Source organism: Lipotes vexillifer, unplaced genomic scaffold, assembly GCF_000442215.2.
Source record: "Lipotes vexillifer unplaced genomic scaffold, Lipotes_vexillifer_v1.1 scaffold22, whole genome shotgun sequence".
Taxonomy (NCBI): domain Eukaryota; kingdom Metazoa; phylum Chordata; class Mammalia; order Artiodactyla; family Lipotidae; genus Lipotes; species Lipotes vexillifer.
Genome location: NW_006779050.1, coordinates 1759436 through 1778331, shown reverse-complemented (window position 1 = coordinate 1778331; position 18896 = coordinate 1759436). Strand labels below are relative to the sequence as shown.

At 41.0% G+C, this 18896-nt stretch overlaps 1 protein-coding gene across 1 annotated transcript in view; it reads right to left on the bottom strand.

Annotated features, from left to right (window-relative positions):
* PAPSS1 (3'-phosphoadenosine 5'-phosphosulfate synthase 1) overlaps window positions 1–18896 on the bottom strand; it is a 109297-nt gene that overhangs the window by 11938 nt on the left and 78463 nt on the right. The window contains 1 exon segment of the mRNA XM_007472394.1: window positions 4119–4348. Within this exon segment, the coding sequence (XP_007472456.1) occupies window positions 4119–4348 (230 nt within the window).

Sequence of the window (18896 nt, the reverse complement as noted above, 5' to 3'; positions counted from 1 at the left end):
ATCAGCGTTATTCCTGAATGCACAGTCAACTGCACAGTATCAAGGGAAAAAGGATGAGCGCTCTCAGATTAGAAGTTATTAGACTCAGTCAGTTTTTAATTAGCACCTGCCAGTAGAGGTGAACTGATAAAACATAAATTAAAAATAGAGCCAACCCTCTATATCCATGGTTTCCACATCCAAGGATTCAATCAACCTCTGACTGAAAACATCTGGAGGTAAGGGGAAAATTCCAGAAAGTTCCAAAATATAAACCTGTAAAACCAAGAGCGGGTTTTTTGAAAGGGTAAACAAAATCAACAAACCTCTAGCCGGGCTCACCAAGAAGAAAAGAGAGAGGACCCAAATAAACAAAATAAGAAATGAATGAGGAGAAATAACTACTGATGCCACAAAACTACAAAAAGCCAAAAATAAAACTTGAATTTATCATGGGCAGGCAACTATTTACATAGCATTTACATTGTATTTACAACTATTTACACAGCATTTATATTGTATTAGATATTATAAGTACTCTAGAGGTAATTTAAAGTAGAGAGGAGGATGTGTGTAGGTTACATACAAATACTATACACCATTTTATATAAGGGACTTGAGCATCTGCAGATTTTGTTACCTGTGAGGGGGTCCTGGAACCGATCCCCCACCCAGATACTGAGAGACAACGACTTGCTGAACATGAATTGCAATTTATACTAAAAAAGCAGGGGTACTAAATAAGCAGATGTAATTTGTACTAAATAAGCATCAATCAACAAAGCATGAAGCACCTACTAATGTAAAAATAACTAGGAGCTACGATTCCTGGAAATGGCGACAGATTTTGAGCTAGAAGGGAATCAACTCATCCACTGCCATCATTGTAGAGATGAAGGAACAAGGCCAGAGGTGACACAGGAATCTCAAGTCACACAGGAAGCACAGGACTAGCACTCATACCTTCTGACTCTAGAGCCTCACACTGCCACTCTAAGTTTACAGAGTGTCATTTATTGCACTTCATTTTGTAGCGTTTTTCACATATTGAAGGTTTGTGGCAACCCTGCATCAGGCAAGTCTGTTAGCGTCATTTTTCCAACAGCATTTGCTCACTTCGTGTCTCTGTGTCACATTTTGGTAATTCTCACAATATTTCGAACTTTTTCATTATTATTTTATTTGGTGATTTTTAATCTTGGATGTTACTATTGCAATGGTTTGGGAGCGCCGTGAACCACGCCCGTGTAAGATGGTGAACTTGATCAATAAATGTGTGTGTTCTGACTGCTCCACAACTGGCAGTTCCCCAGTCTCTCGCCCTCTCCTTGGGCTTCTCTATTCCCTGAGACACAACAATATTGAAACTAGGTCAGTGAATAACCCTACAATGGCCTCTAAGTTTTCAAGTCAAAGGAAGAATTGCACGTGTCTCACTTTAAATCAAAAGCTAGAAATGATTAAGCTTATTAGTGAGGAAGGCATGTTGAAAAGCAAGACAGGCTGAAAGCTAGGCTTCTTGTGCCAAACAGCCAAGCTGTTGAGTGCAAAGGAGAAGTTCTTGAAGGAAATTAAAAGTGCTGCTCCAGTGAACGCATGAATGACAGGAAAGCAAAACAAGCCTTATTGCTGATATGGAGAAAGTTTTACTGGTCTGCACAGATGATCAAACCAGCTACGACACTCCTTTAAGCCAAAGCCTAATCCAGAGCGAGGCCCTAACTCTCTTCAATTCTATGAAGGCTGAGAGAGGTGAGGAAGTTTAAGAAGAAAAGTCTGAAGCCAGCAGAGGTTGGTTCATGAGATTTAAGGGAAAGCCATCTCCATAGCATACAAGTGCAAGGTGAAGCAGCAAGTGCTGAGGCAGAAGTTGCAGTAAATTATCCAGAAGAACCAGTTCAGATCATTAATGAAGGTGGCTACACTAAACAACAGATCTTCCATGTAGATGAACAGCCTTCTCTTGGAAGATGACGCCATCTAGGACTTTCACAGCTAAACAGAAGTCAACGCCTGGCTTCAAAGCTTCAAAGGACGGGCTCTCTTGTCCTTTGGCTCTCTAATGCAGCTGGTGACTTTAAGTTGAAGCCAATGTTCATTTACCATTCCAAAAATCCTACTGTCTTCAAGAATGATGCTAAATCTACTCTGCCTGTGCTCTATAAATGGAACAACAAAGCCTGGATGACAGCACATCTGTTTACAACATGGTTTACTGAATATTTTAAGCCCACTGTTGAGACATACTGCTCAGAAAAAAAGATTCGTTTCAAAATATGACGACTCACTGACAATGCACCTGGTCACCGAAGAGCTCTGATTAAGATGTACAACGAGATTAATGCTATTTTCATGCCTGCTACCACAACATCCATTCTGTAGCCTGTGGATAAAAGACTAAATTTCCACTTTCAAGTCTTCTTATTTAAGAAATGCATTTCATAAGGCTATAGCTGCCATAGATAGTGAATCCTCTGATGGGCATGGGCAAAGTCAATTGAAAACCTTCTAAAAAGGATTCGTCAGTCTAGATGCCATTAAGAACATTTGTGACTCCTGGGAAGAGGTCAAAATACCAACATTCACAGGAGTTTGGAAGAAGCCGATTCCAACACGCATGGATGCCTGGAGGGGTTCAAGGCTTCAGTGGAGGAAAAAACTGCAGATGTGGTGGAAATAGCAAGAGAACTAGAATCAGAAGTGGAGCCTGAAGATGTGACTGAGTTGCGGCAATCTCACAATAAAACTTAAACGGATGAAGAGTTGCTTCTAACGGATGAGCAAAGAAAGTGGTCTCCTGAGGTGGAATCTACTCCCAGTAAGATGGTGTACAGATTTTTAAATGACAACAAAGAATTTAGAATATTACATAAACTTTAGTTGATAAAAAGCAGTGGCAGGGTTTGCGAGGACTGACTCCAATTTTGAAAGAAGCTCTCTTCTGGTCAAATGCTATCAAGCAGCATTGGGCGCTATCGAGAGACCATTTGTGGAAGGAAGGGCCAGTCAATGCAGCAACCTTCACTGTTGTTCTGCTTTAAGAAATCACCACAGCCCCCCACACTTCAGCAGCCACCATCCGATCAGTCAGCAGCCCTCAACACCTAAGCAAGACTCTCCACCAGCAAAAACATTACAACTCACTGAAGGCTCAGATAATACTTTATTTTTTAGCAATAAAGTATTTTTTAATTGAGGTATGTAAATTGTTTTTTTTAGAAATACGGCTATTGCGTACTTAATATACTACAGTATAGTGTAAACACAACTTGTATATGTACTAGGAAATAAATATATTTGTCTGACTTGCTTGATTGAGATGCTTGCTTTAATTACAGTGGTCTGAAACCGAACCCACAGTTATCTCCGAGGTATGTCCGTACTGACATTATCTATAGATAGCAGTAAAAGTTTGTCAGTCAAAGGAAGATAGATGCATGCTCAATACTACCAATAATTTGTATTAAAAGGTTGGTATTTTTTTGCTCCTTCTAAGATCTTTGAAGAAAGAAGTTGCACTCTTAGTGGTCAAGAGCATAGGCTCTGGAGCCATACTGCTTGAGTTCAAGTGCTGAGCTGCCATTTACTGGCTCTGTGACCTTATACAAGTTATTTGAACTTTGTAGCCCTCAGCTTACTACCAACCTACAAAATGGGGATAATAATTGCACCTACTGCACAGGATTATTATGGGGTATTAATTACAGGTATTAATACCTGTAAAGCAATTATGACAGTGCCTGTTCACCCAACGATTATACAAATATTAGTTAAACTCACTCTCATTACATAGATCCCCTGGGCTTACCAGCAAAATCATCACTAGGCCTTGGGACTAAGTCCTAAGCACTTATATATGCTCAGTAATATGGCAGACAGAAATGTCATTACTGCCCTTAAACACTCCACAACAAAATTCCTGAGATCATGAACCATGAAACCAGATTCAATTTTTATTTCTACTTCTAACTTCTGAAATATTGAGAAATTCGTTTCCCTGGTGTGCCTTTCTCTGAAATGGGTACGACAAAGCTTGTCACTGATAAGTTATAGTAAAGATGAGACAATGCGTTAAAGCCCTCGGAGCAGCTTAGAGCACAAAGTGTTTCACAGATTCGTGCAGAGACTGTAAAGCTTACTGCTCAGAGTCATAGTAGTCCATCCGCTTCTTTTTCTTGTTATAAGCCGCGACTCGAAAGGGAACTATTTCCAAGGTGATTAGGCCAGGGGCCATGGTCAGCACTTTGGCGCCATGAGTTGGCTCATACAGACCCTTCCCTGTTTCTGGATGAGGCACGCCAGCAGGGTCTCGTCCAACAATGTAAAAATTGGCTCCTGCAACCATCCGTGCTCTGCAATGCCACTGGACCTAGAACAAAAATTTTCCTATTAGATAACCATGATTTTATGACCAGCACTTAGAAGTAATAAGTGGATAATAAATGCATATACTTCTTATACAGTCAGTATCAGTAGGAAATCTCAACAGATTAAAATGTTCACTTTGGGAAGCCAGAAACAAAACTGGCAACACTTTGCCTTCCAAAACATCTAAAAGTATATATGGTATGGATGTTTATGTATATGTATCTATATATTTGTTTTACTGGTAAGAGATATGTGAATGTACATCTGTGTCTATGTGTAGGATTTTACACAACTACTAGATGTCATTTATATATAGTTCAAAATCTAATATGTTGGTTAGAAATCAGGCTAGTGGTTGATCCTCTGAGACAGGCAACTGAAAGGGGCTTCTGGGGTAACGATAATGTTCTTTTTTTCTCTGCAGCTTTATTGAGTATAATTGACAAATAAACCTGTTTATATTTAAAGCCTATAACGCAATGATTTGATATACATATACATTGTGAAATACCACAATCACGTTAATGAACACATTCATTACGGCACAGTTCCCTTTTTGTGCCTATGGTGAGAGCACTTAAGATCTACTCTCTTAGCAAATCTCAAGTATGCAATACAGTATTATTACCACAAACACCATGCTGTACAATAGATCCTCAGAACTTACTCATCTTATAACTGAAAGTTTGAATACTTTGACCAACCTTGGAAATAAAAGCCTGTGCCTAAACCACTTCGATGTTAGTTCTAGGAGTCCCTGGTCATGTTGTTTCTTGACCCAGGATCCAATCCAGGTGCTGGTAATCAGAGTATGTTCACTGTAAGAGTTCACTGAGCTGTGTGTACAGTGGGATGTATGTACTTTTCTCTATGTTATACTTTAATAGGTTAAAAAAATTGGATGAAAATTATTTAAGTTATATGAATATTTACATAAACCGGTACTGAGAAAATCCTGTCACCTAAATGATTACTACCTAAGATACTAGGTAAGAATAAAACAAGGTGTTGGTTGTGACTAAATAGCCATGCTGCATCCAAAGCTACCTCTGTAGGCCTACACTTTCACATTAATACCGTTTAAAAACAAAAATTAGTTAGTCTAACACCTAGAACTATAGAACTTTAGAAGTTAAAGTAACTAAGAGACCATCATTCTCATTAAAACTCGAAGGAAGTAAACCCTCAAAGGTTAAGTGACTCGGCCAATAGAGTGTAGGACAAACCCAGGTCTACAAACTTGGTCTTAGCTCCCTTTCAGTGTATGGCTCCATTATTTAGTGATTTACAAAACCATCTCAGTTCTGTGTGAAGAGAGGTATAAATGATGACCACTACACATCACTTTCATTTTATCTCTTGATAGTTTCTCTTATACCAAGTACTTTATTTTTATCAACATAGCTCAGAAAGTACAAGAGCACAGGGGCAGTCCCATACCCTACACTTGAATTGGTCACCCTGAGGAGTTTCAACTTTTTTAGTTGTTTCTACAGATATCTACCTCTGTATTTCTTTTTCTTTTAAATATTTATTTATTTATTTATTTATTTATTTGGGTGCACGGGGTCTTAGCTGCGGCACGCGGGATCTTCAGTCGGGGCATGCAGGCTCTAGTTCCCTGACCAGGGATTGAACCCAGGCCCCATGCATTGAGAGCGCGGAGTCTTAACCACTGGACCACCAGGGAAGTCCTTACCTCTATATTTCTAAGCAGCATGTGTACACTGCTGCATCTTGACTTTAATTTTAGATATTATATACTGTCATCCTCGATATCTGTGGATGCTCATGTCTCACAGTCAGCCCTCTGCACCCAAGGTTCTGCATCCATGGATTCAATCAACCACAAACTATGTAGTACCGTAGGTATTTACTGAAAAGAACCTGCGTATCAGTGGACCCACACAGTTCAAATTTGTGTCGTTCAAGGACCAACTGTAACATAGTCATTATTCCCACATTATTTATATTTCCTACTATAAAAGAAGATATGGGACTTCCCTGGTGGTGCAGTGGTTAAGAATCCGCCTGCCAATGCAGGGGATGTGTGTTCGAGCCCTGGTCCGGAAAGATCCCACATGCCATGGAGCAACTAAGCCCGTGCGTCACAACTACTGAGGCCTGTGCTCTAGAGCCCACAAGCCACAACTACTGAGGCCGGCGTACCTAGAGCCCGTTCTCCGCAACAAGAGAAGCCACTGCAATGAGAAGCACACGCACCGCAATGAAGAGTAGCCCCTGCTTGCGGCAACTAGAGAAAGCCCGCAGGCAGCAATGAAGACCCAACGTAGCCATAAATAAATAAATAAACAAATTTTTTTTTTAAAAAAGAAGAAGATATTTGGCTCTTACTCCACTATCCTCATTCCCTATCCAATTTATCCAAGAAATACAGTGATACCAATACTTTGGTGAAATAAACATTCATCTGTAAAATGGGAATTACAACAGTATTTATCGCATTCAATTTTTAAGAAAATTAACACATGAAACATGTGAGGACTTAGAATAGTACCCGGTATCGAGTAAAGTACACGACAAATGTTAGCTGTTATCATCTTTACTTTATTCCTCTCCTTGTACAACTGTCTGTTTTTCCTAGAGTTAATAATTGTCTTGATTTTTTTCCACTTGCTTAGTTTTCCATATACCTGTGTTTCTATGGACCTTGTACCATCCTTCTTCTTCCTGAACACACAGTTTAATACAATTCTCAGTCTCCCTTGCAGTGTGGCCATATGGCTGAGTTCTGGTGGAAGGAATGGGAGCCAAAGTGATGTGTGCCACCTCCAAACATAGACCATTAAAAAGCCTCCAGAGCGCTACCCTAGTTTGCTTTCCCCATAAGCCAACTAAATAGAAAGGACCCTAAGGCCCTATAATAAACTACCTATTTTCCTACTACAGTATTACTTCTGCTTGCATTGAGCTGCAACAGTCCTGTATGAACAAGATGGCAAAGCATGATGCTTTGCTCCCCACATACGCCCACCCATCCCAGATTCAGCTCTTCATGAAATTTCGGCTCACTCCCCTCTGCCCCTTCACAATAGACCCACAGGAGACCTTTGCTAGTTCACACTCAGAATTTTTATCAAGGGGTCAGTCAGAACCAAATCATCAATTAACTACTCTGCAACTCCACTTAAATGGAAAATCTTTTCTGCCTCAGGAAAAAGAGCTACTGCTTACAGAGTTAAATTAAAAGGGCAGTCTGGGCTTCCCTGGTGGCGCAGTGGTTGAGAGTCCGCCTGCCGATGCAGGGGACATGGGTTCGTGCCCCGGTCCGGGAAGATCCCACGTGCCGCGGAGCGGCTGGGCCCGTCAGCCATGGCCGCTGAGCCTGCGCGTCCGGAGCCTGTGCCCCACAGCGGGAGAGGCCACAACAGTGAGAGGCCCACATACCACACACACAAAAAAAGGGCAGTCTAAGTTTTCTGAATTTAGGTGAACTTACTTTTCTCATTAAGTATTTATGTCTGGATGCTTAAATCATTCAAGTGCCAAATGGTCATTAAACTAGGAATATTTTTCAAAAGCATATTGGTGACAGGGACCAGTGCTAATTCTGTCTTGTAAAATTGCCAGAAATTTAAACTGCTTCTCTGACTTCTTTTAGAAGTTAAATGAGTAAATTAAATGTAAACACAACAAACATGGAGTCAGCATTCTCCTGCAGGTGACCTGAATGATTTCAATATATATTTTAGTGAATGGTTCCCTTATGAGAATACTTTTTAAATTTTAACAGCCATGAATAGGCAAATCACACGTAACTCTTCCAAGAATGCCTAGTGTGAGTCAAGTTACAACCTACTGAACAGGTAATATGTTTTCATCCAGAGAATGCAAGTCAGCCCACAGCCATCAGTATCTGGTTAAGAACACAGGCTTTATTTAGAGTCAGGTTGTCCTAGATTTGAATCCTAGCTTTGCCCCTTGGTGAGGGAATGCCCTTAGGCAACTTCCTTATATAAGCCTCAGTTTCCCAGTTTATAAAAATGAGAATGATAATACTTAATGCATAAGATTGCTGGGAGTTTTGAAAATATTCAGGACACCACCTGGCCCTCAATAAAGGACAGTCACAAATATTGCTGCTGTTAGTATTGTTCTGTAAAGTATTTTCTGACAATCACAGTTGAATTAATTGCTTCCTAACCAGTGTTTCTAAAGAAAATTCATTCACTCTCTAAAGATGATATACTACCCAGAAGACGGCTGCTAAAAATCAGTAAGAGCTATCTATCTACCCAGCAGACTGAGGTCAAGACATATTATTTATCTTTTCGTGCATCATTATCGGGAAACTGAATGCACAGGGAAGAAGGAACATAAGATGATACCTAAAAGTTTCCTATAAACCCCTCTAAGAATCTGTAAATGGCCAACTGAACAACAAGTGACTTATTTTTGGCTTTACTTGCATCTGTGTAGCAAATAACAAAGAGCTTTGTCATGTTTTTTTCTGATTATAAAAGTAATTCACAGGTGGCAAAGACTGCTAGTTGCCTCCACAACAACTGATTTCTCTTTGCCCTGATCTCCCTATTCCTTGATGACAGAAACGGCACCCTAAATGATGAAAATGTCGGGTCCTTGCTTTCTCAGCCTTCCCTGACATACAGCCCTACAGCATGGGCACCTAAGCAAATAATAAAATCTCTTGGGAAGTCTGCTGGAGGGTTCCGAAAAACTTTTCCTCCCTAATAAAATTCTCAACTTTCATCTATCTGAAATGTCTTTACTTCACCTTTATTTTTGCTTGAATACACAATTCTAGATTACAGACTTGTTTTTACTTTTTTTCTCGCTTAAAAATGTTACTCCGTTGCTTCTAGTTCATAATGCTCTTGAGAAGTCAGCCATCATTCCTATTATTTCCCTATTGTTCCCTCTTCCTCTCACCCTCCCCATCCCTCTATTTTTAAGGTTCCTCTCTTTATCATAAATTTTCAGCAGATTGACTATGTGCTTAATTGTGGTTTTCTTTGAATTTATCCTTTCCTTTCTTTTTTTTTTTTTTGCAGTACGCGGGCCTCTCACTGTTGTGGCCTCTCCCGTTGCAGAGCACAGGCTCCGGACGCGCAGGCTCAGTGGCCATGGCTCATGGGCCCAGCCACTCCGCGGCATGTGGGATCTTCCCAGACCGGGGCACGAACCCGTGTCCCCTGCATCGGCAGGTGGACTCTCAACCACTGCGCCACCAGGGATGCCCTATCTTCCTTATATTTACTGGGCTTCTTGAATTTGTAGGCTGATGTTTTTCACCAATTTTGGAAAACGTTCAACCACTATTTTTCAAAAAAACTTTTTCTGCCACATTCTCTCTCTCTCTCTCTCTCTCTCTCTCTCTTTTCGGAACTACGATTACACATGTTAGATGGCTTGACGTTGCCCACAAGTTACTGAGGCTCTGCTCGTTTCCTCCCATTTATTTTCTTTTTTTCAAATAATTTCTATTGAGTTTTCAAAAACCCACTGACCTTTTTCTTCTTCCAACTCTAGTCTGCTTTTAAGTTCATCCAATAAATGTTTCCATTTCAGATACTATACTTTTACAGTCCTTGAATTTCCATTTAATTTTTTTATAGTTTCCACTTTTCTGAGATTCCCCACCCCTAAGACTACATTTTTCTTTAAGAAACTTTAATGTTCTTATTTGCTAATTCCACCATCAGCATCACCTCAAGGTACGTTTGTAGTGACAGTTTTTATTCTGGATTATAAATCACACTTTCTTGCTTATTTCCAATAATTTGTTGCTGTATGCTGGGCTCGTGAATGACTTGGTTTTTTTTGTTTTGCTTTGTTTTTTTTGCGGTACAGGGGCCTCTCACTGTTGTGGCCTCTCCCGTTGCGGAGGACAGGCTTCGGACGCGCAGGCTCAGTGGCCATGGCTGACGGGCCCAGCCGCTCCGCGGCATGTGGGATCTTCCCGGACCAGGGCACGAACCCATGTCCCCTGCATCGGCAGGCGGACTCTCAACCACTGCGCCACCAGGGAAGCCCAAATGACTTGTTTTAAGGAGTCTGAATGGTGCTTTTTTCCTTTAGAATGTTAAGAGCCTGATTCTAGCAGGCAGGTAATTTACTGGCACCTCTCCTTATCTTTTTGAGGCTCAGTTTTAAACCTTGTTGGGCAGGTCCAGTCTAGCTTTTTGGGCCAATTATCAACCCACTGCCTTTCAACTCCAAATTCACCCTCAGTATTTGCTCTGAGATAACAGATTGAAAACTAAGCATTTCCCCTTCACAGTGAGCAAAATGTTAAGTTTTATCATCAGAGGGACATTGCAGAAGGAAGGGTGTGTAGTGGTACCTGAGTATGGGGATAGTTGGTGGCAGTCTGGTCCAGTAGCAAACTCAAAGTGCACAATCCTTCAACAACCTCAAAGCCCTAGCCTGAGTCCGGTGACCACCTTGCTGCAGCCCTCCTAATGCAAACACCAGTGCGCTCCAAGCCTACCACCAGCAGCTCCCAGACTCCCTCTGCTCACTCACTCACCACCCTGTGCTCATCTGTGCCTCAGAGGGGTTGTTTCCTGCATTCTGGCAGCAAGCCAGCTCCCAACGCCCTGACCCCCACTGAGCCCAGTCTATTAGCCCCAGCTAGCTTGTGAACCAGAGGGCTGTTCCCTGCTATGTGGCATCTGTGAACCAGTGCAGTCCAGGCAATCCACTGAACTTCACCATCCAGTGGGATGAAACCATACCTTTTCCAATGAGATCTGAAGCCCAGTTTTGGGGAGAGGATCCCTTTTCCAAGTGTATCTATCTTTCCTTTGGTAATCTCCCTCAGCCCCAGGACACCCTTTAGAGTTCACTCTGCATTTTTATAGTTACTTCTCTATTAAAGCTTAACAATTCTTTAAACTTCCCCTGTCCAATTCTGTGTGATTTCCCACCTCCTGACTGTACCCAAATTGATACACTGTTTCTCTAGGGTGTGGTCTTTGTTCCTAAAGCATGTGTTTCTGATGTCTTAGTTGAATGCCAAGGGTGTTGGCAAGGTTTCTCCACTCTAGCTGAGCTGGAATGTCATCTTCCAACAATGAATAACCTCTGGTGTCTTCAATCCACTCTCAAATTTATTGCAGCCACTCTCTACCAGGCCTCAGAGTCTTGCCCTGCACGAATGCAGTCCAGGGAACCATGGGGAACACCCTCACAGTCTTCTGCTGCCTTAGCTCTATACTGCAAGTCTCAGCTGCTCCAGCAGCCCTAAAAGCCAATCTCTGCCTTCTCAGCTCAACAGGTATATTTATACAACGGAATATTACTCAGTGACAAAAAAACGAAATACTGCCATTTGTAGCAACATGGATGGACTTAGAGATTATCATACTAAGTGAAGTCAGAGAAACACAAATATTATATATCGCTTATATGTGGAACCTAAAAAAATGATACAAATAAACTTATTTACAAAACAGAAACAGACTCACAGACACAGAAAATAAACTTATGGTTACCAAAGGGGAAAGGGAGGGGGAGGGATAACTTAGGAGTACTGTATGGGATTAACAGATACACATGACTACGTATAAAATAAACAACAAGGATTTACGGCATAGCACAGGGAACTATATTCAATATCTTGTAATAACCTATAATGGAAAAGAATCTGAAGCTGAACACTTGAAATTAACACAATATTGTAAATCAACTATAGTAAAATAAAATAAAATGGATGCCAGAATAATGACTACTCAGAATAAGTCATAGAAATAAATTGGTATTTGTTTCAGAATTTCCTCCCCAAATACATTTTTGCAGCTAATGTTTACTTGACCTTTTACTTAACTTCCACAATGTAACAGAAGTAAGAATTAAGTTCTGCTACCCAGTAGTGCTAATAGGGGAGTAGTTCATGATTCAAATTATAAATCAACTCTTAAAGAAATGAGATCGATCTATGCAAATCCTATAATGGCTTCTCCCTGCCAGCCATCATTGATTAAGATATTGTGCAGGACTTCCCTGGTGGCACAGTGGTTAAGAATCCGCTTGCCAGTGCAGGGGACATGGGTTCGAGCCCTGGTCCGGGAAGATCCCACATGTCGCAGAGCAACTAAGCCCGTGCGCCACAACTACTGAGCCTGCACTCTAGAGCCCGCGAGCCACAACTACTGAGCCCATGTGCCACAACTACTGAAGCCCGTGTGCCTAGAGCCCGTGCTCCACAACAAGAGAAGCCACCGCAATGAGAAGCCTGCGCACCTCAGTGGAGAGTAGCCCCCACTCACTGCAACTAGAGAAAAGCCCGCGCACAGCAACAAAGACCCAACGCAGCCAAAAATAAATAAATAAAATTAATTAATTAAAAATAAATATTCTTGGGCTTCCCTGGTGGCGCAGTGATTGAGAGTCCGCCTGCCGATGCAGGGGGCATGGGTTCGTGCCCCGGTCCGGGAGGATCTCACATGCCACAGAGCGGCTAGGGCCGTGAGCCATGGCCTCTGAGCCTGTGTGTCTGGAGCCTGTGCTCCGCAATGGGAGAGGCCACAACAGCGAGAGGCCCGCGTACCGCAAAAAAAAAAAAAAAAAAAAAAATTCTTAAAAGAAAGATACTGTGTGACTAACAAACCAAAAATCATTGATATATAGAAATCTAAATTACCCATCTCCATACACATAATATTTATAATGTAAATTCTTTAGAATTAGAATTGTTCCTGAATCATCCCAATATGGCATATTACCTTGGAGTGTCTCTTCCCCATTTTTAATTCATGCCCCTTTTTATAAACATAAATGTCTCATTTGCTCCCTGACTCCATTAGAAAATAGTACCTATCATTTACCTCTCTACTCCCAAACCTAGCAAAGATTTTGGTAAATTTTACTTTCAGTAGTTTCTGAGAGAAAAATAAACAAATTACTTTCCAAATTTAAAATATTACATTATAAAATTATAAAACTGGACTATACACTTACACACAACACCACTAGCACTACACCATCTTCTTTGTACCCCACAATGGAGAAATTCCACTGTCCTAGAAGCCTGGTTAAGTATGTAATATTTTCGATTTTGTTTAATTAAAAATACTGAAGATAATAAATAGAACAGTTATTTAAGTCCCCACTTAAATAACCTATTTCTTTACACATTTCACATGAAAATTTTCTTCAAGTGTAATGAATTTTATTAAAGTCAACATTCCATAAAGCCAAACTCATATACTGAACTGGTTTATGAAAGAACTTCAGGCACAGGGACTTTTTTTTTTTTTTTTTTGTAAATGTGCAAATTTGTTTTTTCTAAATCGTCAAAAATGTACTTGTTTTAATGTACAAAAATTCTTTAGAAAGTCAAATCAATTATCTATTTTTGTTGGGTAAAAACATCTATATCTTCATTCATCTCATGAATTTCACATTAAAATACTTGGTTGTACATTACCACATCACTTTAGTATTAACCTATTTTCGTGAAATTCCCAAATCTTAATGGTCTGCCTCTTGATTTCTCAAAGGTAGGAACCATTTTAAGCTCTTCAAGTGGACTGGGAAAATCAAGAGAGGCAAATGAAAGACAAGGTTCATCCTTCCCATCATGTAGATTCTGAGTACTTATGACTTTCAATCTTTGTACAGCTAAGTATTCTAAATGCTTCTAGAATTTCCATCACTCTGTACAGGCACTGAACAGTATTCAGTCGTCATGAGAGTCACATTTCTGATTTGCAATGCAAAAATTATGAAATCTACTTAGACATTCCATTCTCCAGCTTGTAGGAGAGAATTAGACACACCTTATAATTACTCCCATCAGACAATTTTAAGAGCTGAAAGGGAATTTAGATTGTGGAATCCAAACCCTTCAGTCTGCACACCAGGAATCTGAGGCCTGATTCCTCACAAAATACAGACTTTCCCAAAGATTTCCTTTATCTTCAAGGATAAACCTCAGCTGTCTCAGGATTCAAAATAACACAATTCAAATGTAAGAGAAGTATTTGTTCAGAACCATCAGCAACCAAACTAATTTTATTCTTGTAAATTACCTTGCCCTGGCTGAGCCCAGGCCCCCAGCAGGTATGAAGAGGGTCATGGGATAGAGAGCAAATCCAGTATCCTCCTCCCTCGTCCTGCCTCCCAAGCACAGGGACCACAAAATTTGCTTTTGATAAAAGCCAAGGGGCTTCCCTGGTGGTGCAGTGGTTGAGAGTCCACCTGCCAATGCAGGGGACACGTGTTCAAGCCCTGGTCCGGGAAGATCCCACATGCTCCGGAGCAACTAAGCCTGTGCGCCACAACTATTGAGCCTGCGCTCTAGAGCCATCGAGCCACAACTACTGAGCCCACGTGCCATAACTACTGAAGCCCGCATGCCTAGAGCCCGTGCTCTGCAACAAGAGAAGCCACCGCAATGAGAAGCCTGTGCACCGCAATGAAGAGTAGCCCTCACTCGCCGTAACTAGAGAAAGCCCGTGAGAAGCAACGAAGACCCAACGCAGCCAAAAATACACAAAATAAATTTTTAAAAAAAGCCAGGGCTTCCCTGGTGGCACAGTGGTTGAGCCGATGCAGGGGACGCAGGTTCGTGCCCCGGTCCGGGAAGATCCCACATGCCGCGGAGCGGCTGGGCCCGTGAGCCATGGCCGCTGAACCTGCATGTCCGGAGCCCGTGCTCTGCACGGGAGAGGCCACAACAGTGAGAGGCCCGCGTACCGCAAAAAAAAAAAAAAAAAAGCCAAAAGTCCTTGATAATCTTCTGTCTCTCCACCCCCTCACTGATTATTAAGGAAGCAAAGGAAGGCAACCATGGTGGTATGTCATTGGAAAGCATTTCATGATATCCCTTACAGGGGTGAGAGAAGAAAAAAATAGGCACCAGTTATTGAGTTCTTCCTAATATGAAAACAAAGTGTTTTATAAATACCTCATTTAATGTTTAGAGCAAATCAGTAAGATAATATTTCTGTTTCACAAATAAGAAAACTTTCAGTAACACATTCAAAGCTGCAAAACAAACAACTAAGAGACGGAATATTTGAACTGGGTCTTTCTGACCCCAAGTCCATGCATACCTACTCTTATTGAGCTACTTAAACTGTGTCACGCCCTACAACACAGGACATCAGAGCAGGACAGGAAACACAAGTTAGTATTACATTTAAGGAAGAAACAGCATAGATTACAATTGCAGAAAAAGAGTGAAAAGCCAAACTAAAACACAATATCTGAACTTGATGCTGCTTGAGTTAAGAAACAGGCACAAAGAGATTCTGAGTTGGAAATCTACAGAAAAGTCAGGAGAAAAACAGGGTTTCCCACTCCCCCAGGAAAAGCATCCTAAAACACCTGTAAAATCTAATGTGTTTGAATTAAGTTAGTAATTTCAGTTCTTAAGACATATATAAGCTAAAAGTATATATAAAACAGACTATAGGAATCCCCAAATTATTTTTTAAATAAATCAACAGACTCTAAATGTTTTTGTGATAAAGATCTGCAACTGCTTACCAGAAAATCTGAAGTTCAATTTTTTTTCCAGCTTTGTTGAGATATAATTGACATACAACGTTAAATAAGTGTAAAGTATACAACATGATGATTTGATATAGGTACGTACTACCAAGTGGTTACCATAAGAAGACTACTTAACACATCCATCTGAAATCCAAAAACCCAGTTTTTTAACTAACTTAGCAGAACCTGATCAAAACTGACATGAAGTTATCTATGGCCTTTGCTGATCCCAATTACTGTGGAAAGTCATTCACTTTGCTACAGAAATATTAATGTGTTTTATGTCTCAGAACCATCAGGAGAATTAAGTAGTAATACATGACCCCAAGTATTTTGGATAAGAGACTGTGAATCTGTGTTACGCTATTCCAGATACATCAATAAAATAAATGAGCAGAAGACAAAATTATCAAAGACCTCAAAGAGAGTCTAAGGTTACAATTAAAACTTGGGAGTTTATGGCTCCTATAATTAGGCTCAGACCCTAAGAGTGTCCCTTTAGGTTGTTAAAGCTCTTGGAAGTGTTTAAGGGGAAGAACAGGGTTTATACCCTAACAGACATCCTATTTACTACTCCAAATACTGGTGTAAAGCAGGAACTAATTAAATATACTGGCATCATGTGGCAATATGTTCCTACTGTAGCTGTTTCAGGGCATCTGCTCACTTAAATACAATCAGTTGCTATTAAGGAGTCATTTACCAAGTGCACGGATAACTTTCATGGCAAAGAAAAATCCCAGCTCCTAACAATGCATTTTCTCCAAAATTCAGCTCGTAATTTTCACTCAAATGCCTCAAGCCCAAGACAGAACTTATTATTTGTACATATCCACATTCCAAGATACATCTTACTTTCAGCACTTTCACGTAACACGTCTTAAAAAGTATTATTTGTCCTTTACAGAAATGGATCTAGCATTTAGTGAGATGGGACAATTTTCTACATAGTGGATTAATGCCTCAAAAAAAAAAGTACATATATGACACATTTTTAGCATTAGAAAAGTAGCTCTCCCACCACATGCTGCCCTGCACCCCACCTACCCGATTCCTAAAACGGAATTTAGGAATCAAGCCATTGAATCTTTACAGACTGAAAAATCAGGGACATCCTGTTGATAACCAAACAGACTAACAGCTGCTCATTGTTCTGAGAAGCATTTGTGCTGCGGAAGCAAATCTAGTACCAATGTCTTCTAAATGACCTAAAGAAAACGATTAAAGGAAGAGTCACTGTTTTTTTATTTTATTATTATTAGTTGGCAAATGAGCTTTACAAGCAGACTTTTTCCTGATGTCACTGGGTCAGCTACAAAATGAGTGTTGTGTGTTGGTTTTTTTTTTTTTTTTTTTGAACTATAAAAAAATTCTTCACTTGAGGCTGTGAATAAGCCAAATAAGTCAAACACACAAGTGAGGCACTTGACAAAAAGAAATGGATAGTTTTCAAAAGCCACTCAATCTAACAGTTTAAATCCTGCCAGTTCAAAAACATTAATATATTTAACGGTTTAAAATATGAAGCCGTGGGCCTCCCTGGTGGCGCAGTGGTTGGGAGTCCGCCTGCCGATGCAGGGGACACGGGGTCGTACCCCGGTCCGGGAAGATCCCACATGCTGCAGAGCGGCTGGGCCCGTGAGCCATGGCCGGTGAGCCTGCGCGTCCTGAGCCTGTGCTCCGCAAAGGGAGAGGCCACAGCAGTGAGAGGCCCGTGTACCACAAAAAAAAAAAAAAAAAAAAAAAAAAAAAGGATGCCGTTTATTAGAATTTCTAGTTTGTTCTATAAAAGTTCAGAGGTTAAAAATGGCCTTTGCTCAGGCACCAGATGCAGTGCTTCCTGAGAAGAGCTACACCTCTTAGCATGTAACTGACACTCCAAACAGAGATCTACAGACAGAAACTACTCTAACACACCTTTATACCCTTCTAGGAAACCTGGGAGCTCTGTGTAGGCTCAGGGGATCCTTAACTTCTTTGCCCTCTCACCAACTGCTAAGGCCCCTTTGAGGCTTCCAGGCAGCAAGGAGCCTTGTGCAAAGAACACACGGGCCTTGGGGTCAGAAAGGCTTGAGTTTCAGTTCCAGCTCTGTGCCTTGCTGGCTGTAAGATGTGACCAAGACTCTCGCCCTGACCTAACTCTGGTCAGGTTCCTCCTCCAAGCCCTCTATGCCTCGACCTTCAGTGTCCATCCTTGTAGGGCCTGTACCACCCAGTTGCAGCAAAAATCTAAGTCAGTCTTGAAACCTTCCATCCTTGATATCTGATCAAATTCTTCATCCCCACTCTCCCCCTCAAGTGGTATCTGATGAGGCTGTCCTGCCTTCCGCAAGGATCCTGCTACGTCTGTTTAACTAGAATCATCCCATGCCCATTGTTTCTGACGTTTTCCATCCACTGACTCCCACTCTGCTCCTTGGCTATAAATCCCCACTTGACCACGATGTATTCAACTGAGCCCAGTTCTCTGCTGAGGTCTCTTTTCCCCTGCTGCAGTAGTTCCTGAATGAAAATCTGTTTTTATTGCTTTAACTACTATCCAGCTCTGGTTTCCTTGGACAGACCAAAGTTATGTTACTTGGTCTCTCTGAGCTTCAGTAACCTCAGCTATAAAACTGAAATAAAACCTATCTCACTGAGCTGTTGTGGGGATGAATACAGACTAGACAAAGATCACAACCCACAACTCTAGGCTATGATAAACAAAAAATACGTTTGAAAGGCCCTGTACTAGAGATTCCACCTCTAATGAATGTCAGCCAAGGCCATCCTAATTCAGTGTTCTGGAACTCCTACAGGATATTTTAAGAATTTATTTCCAGTCTGTTTTCCAAAAATCTGCGGCCACATATTTTAATATTATATGAAAAGATAAAAAATATTCTGTGGCAGTTATAGTACCTGGCTCTGGAGCCAGACTATCTCGACACTACTGTGCGATCCTGAACAGGCTATTTAACCCCTCTACCTCCGTTTCCTCATCTCTGAGGTGAGAATAATAATAAGAGTACCTATTCTCTTGGTGTCGTCCTAAGGATGAAGTTAGCTAATACATGTAAAGCACT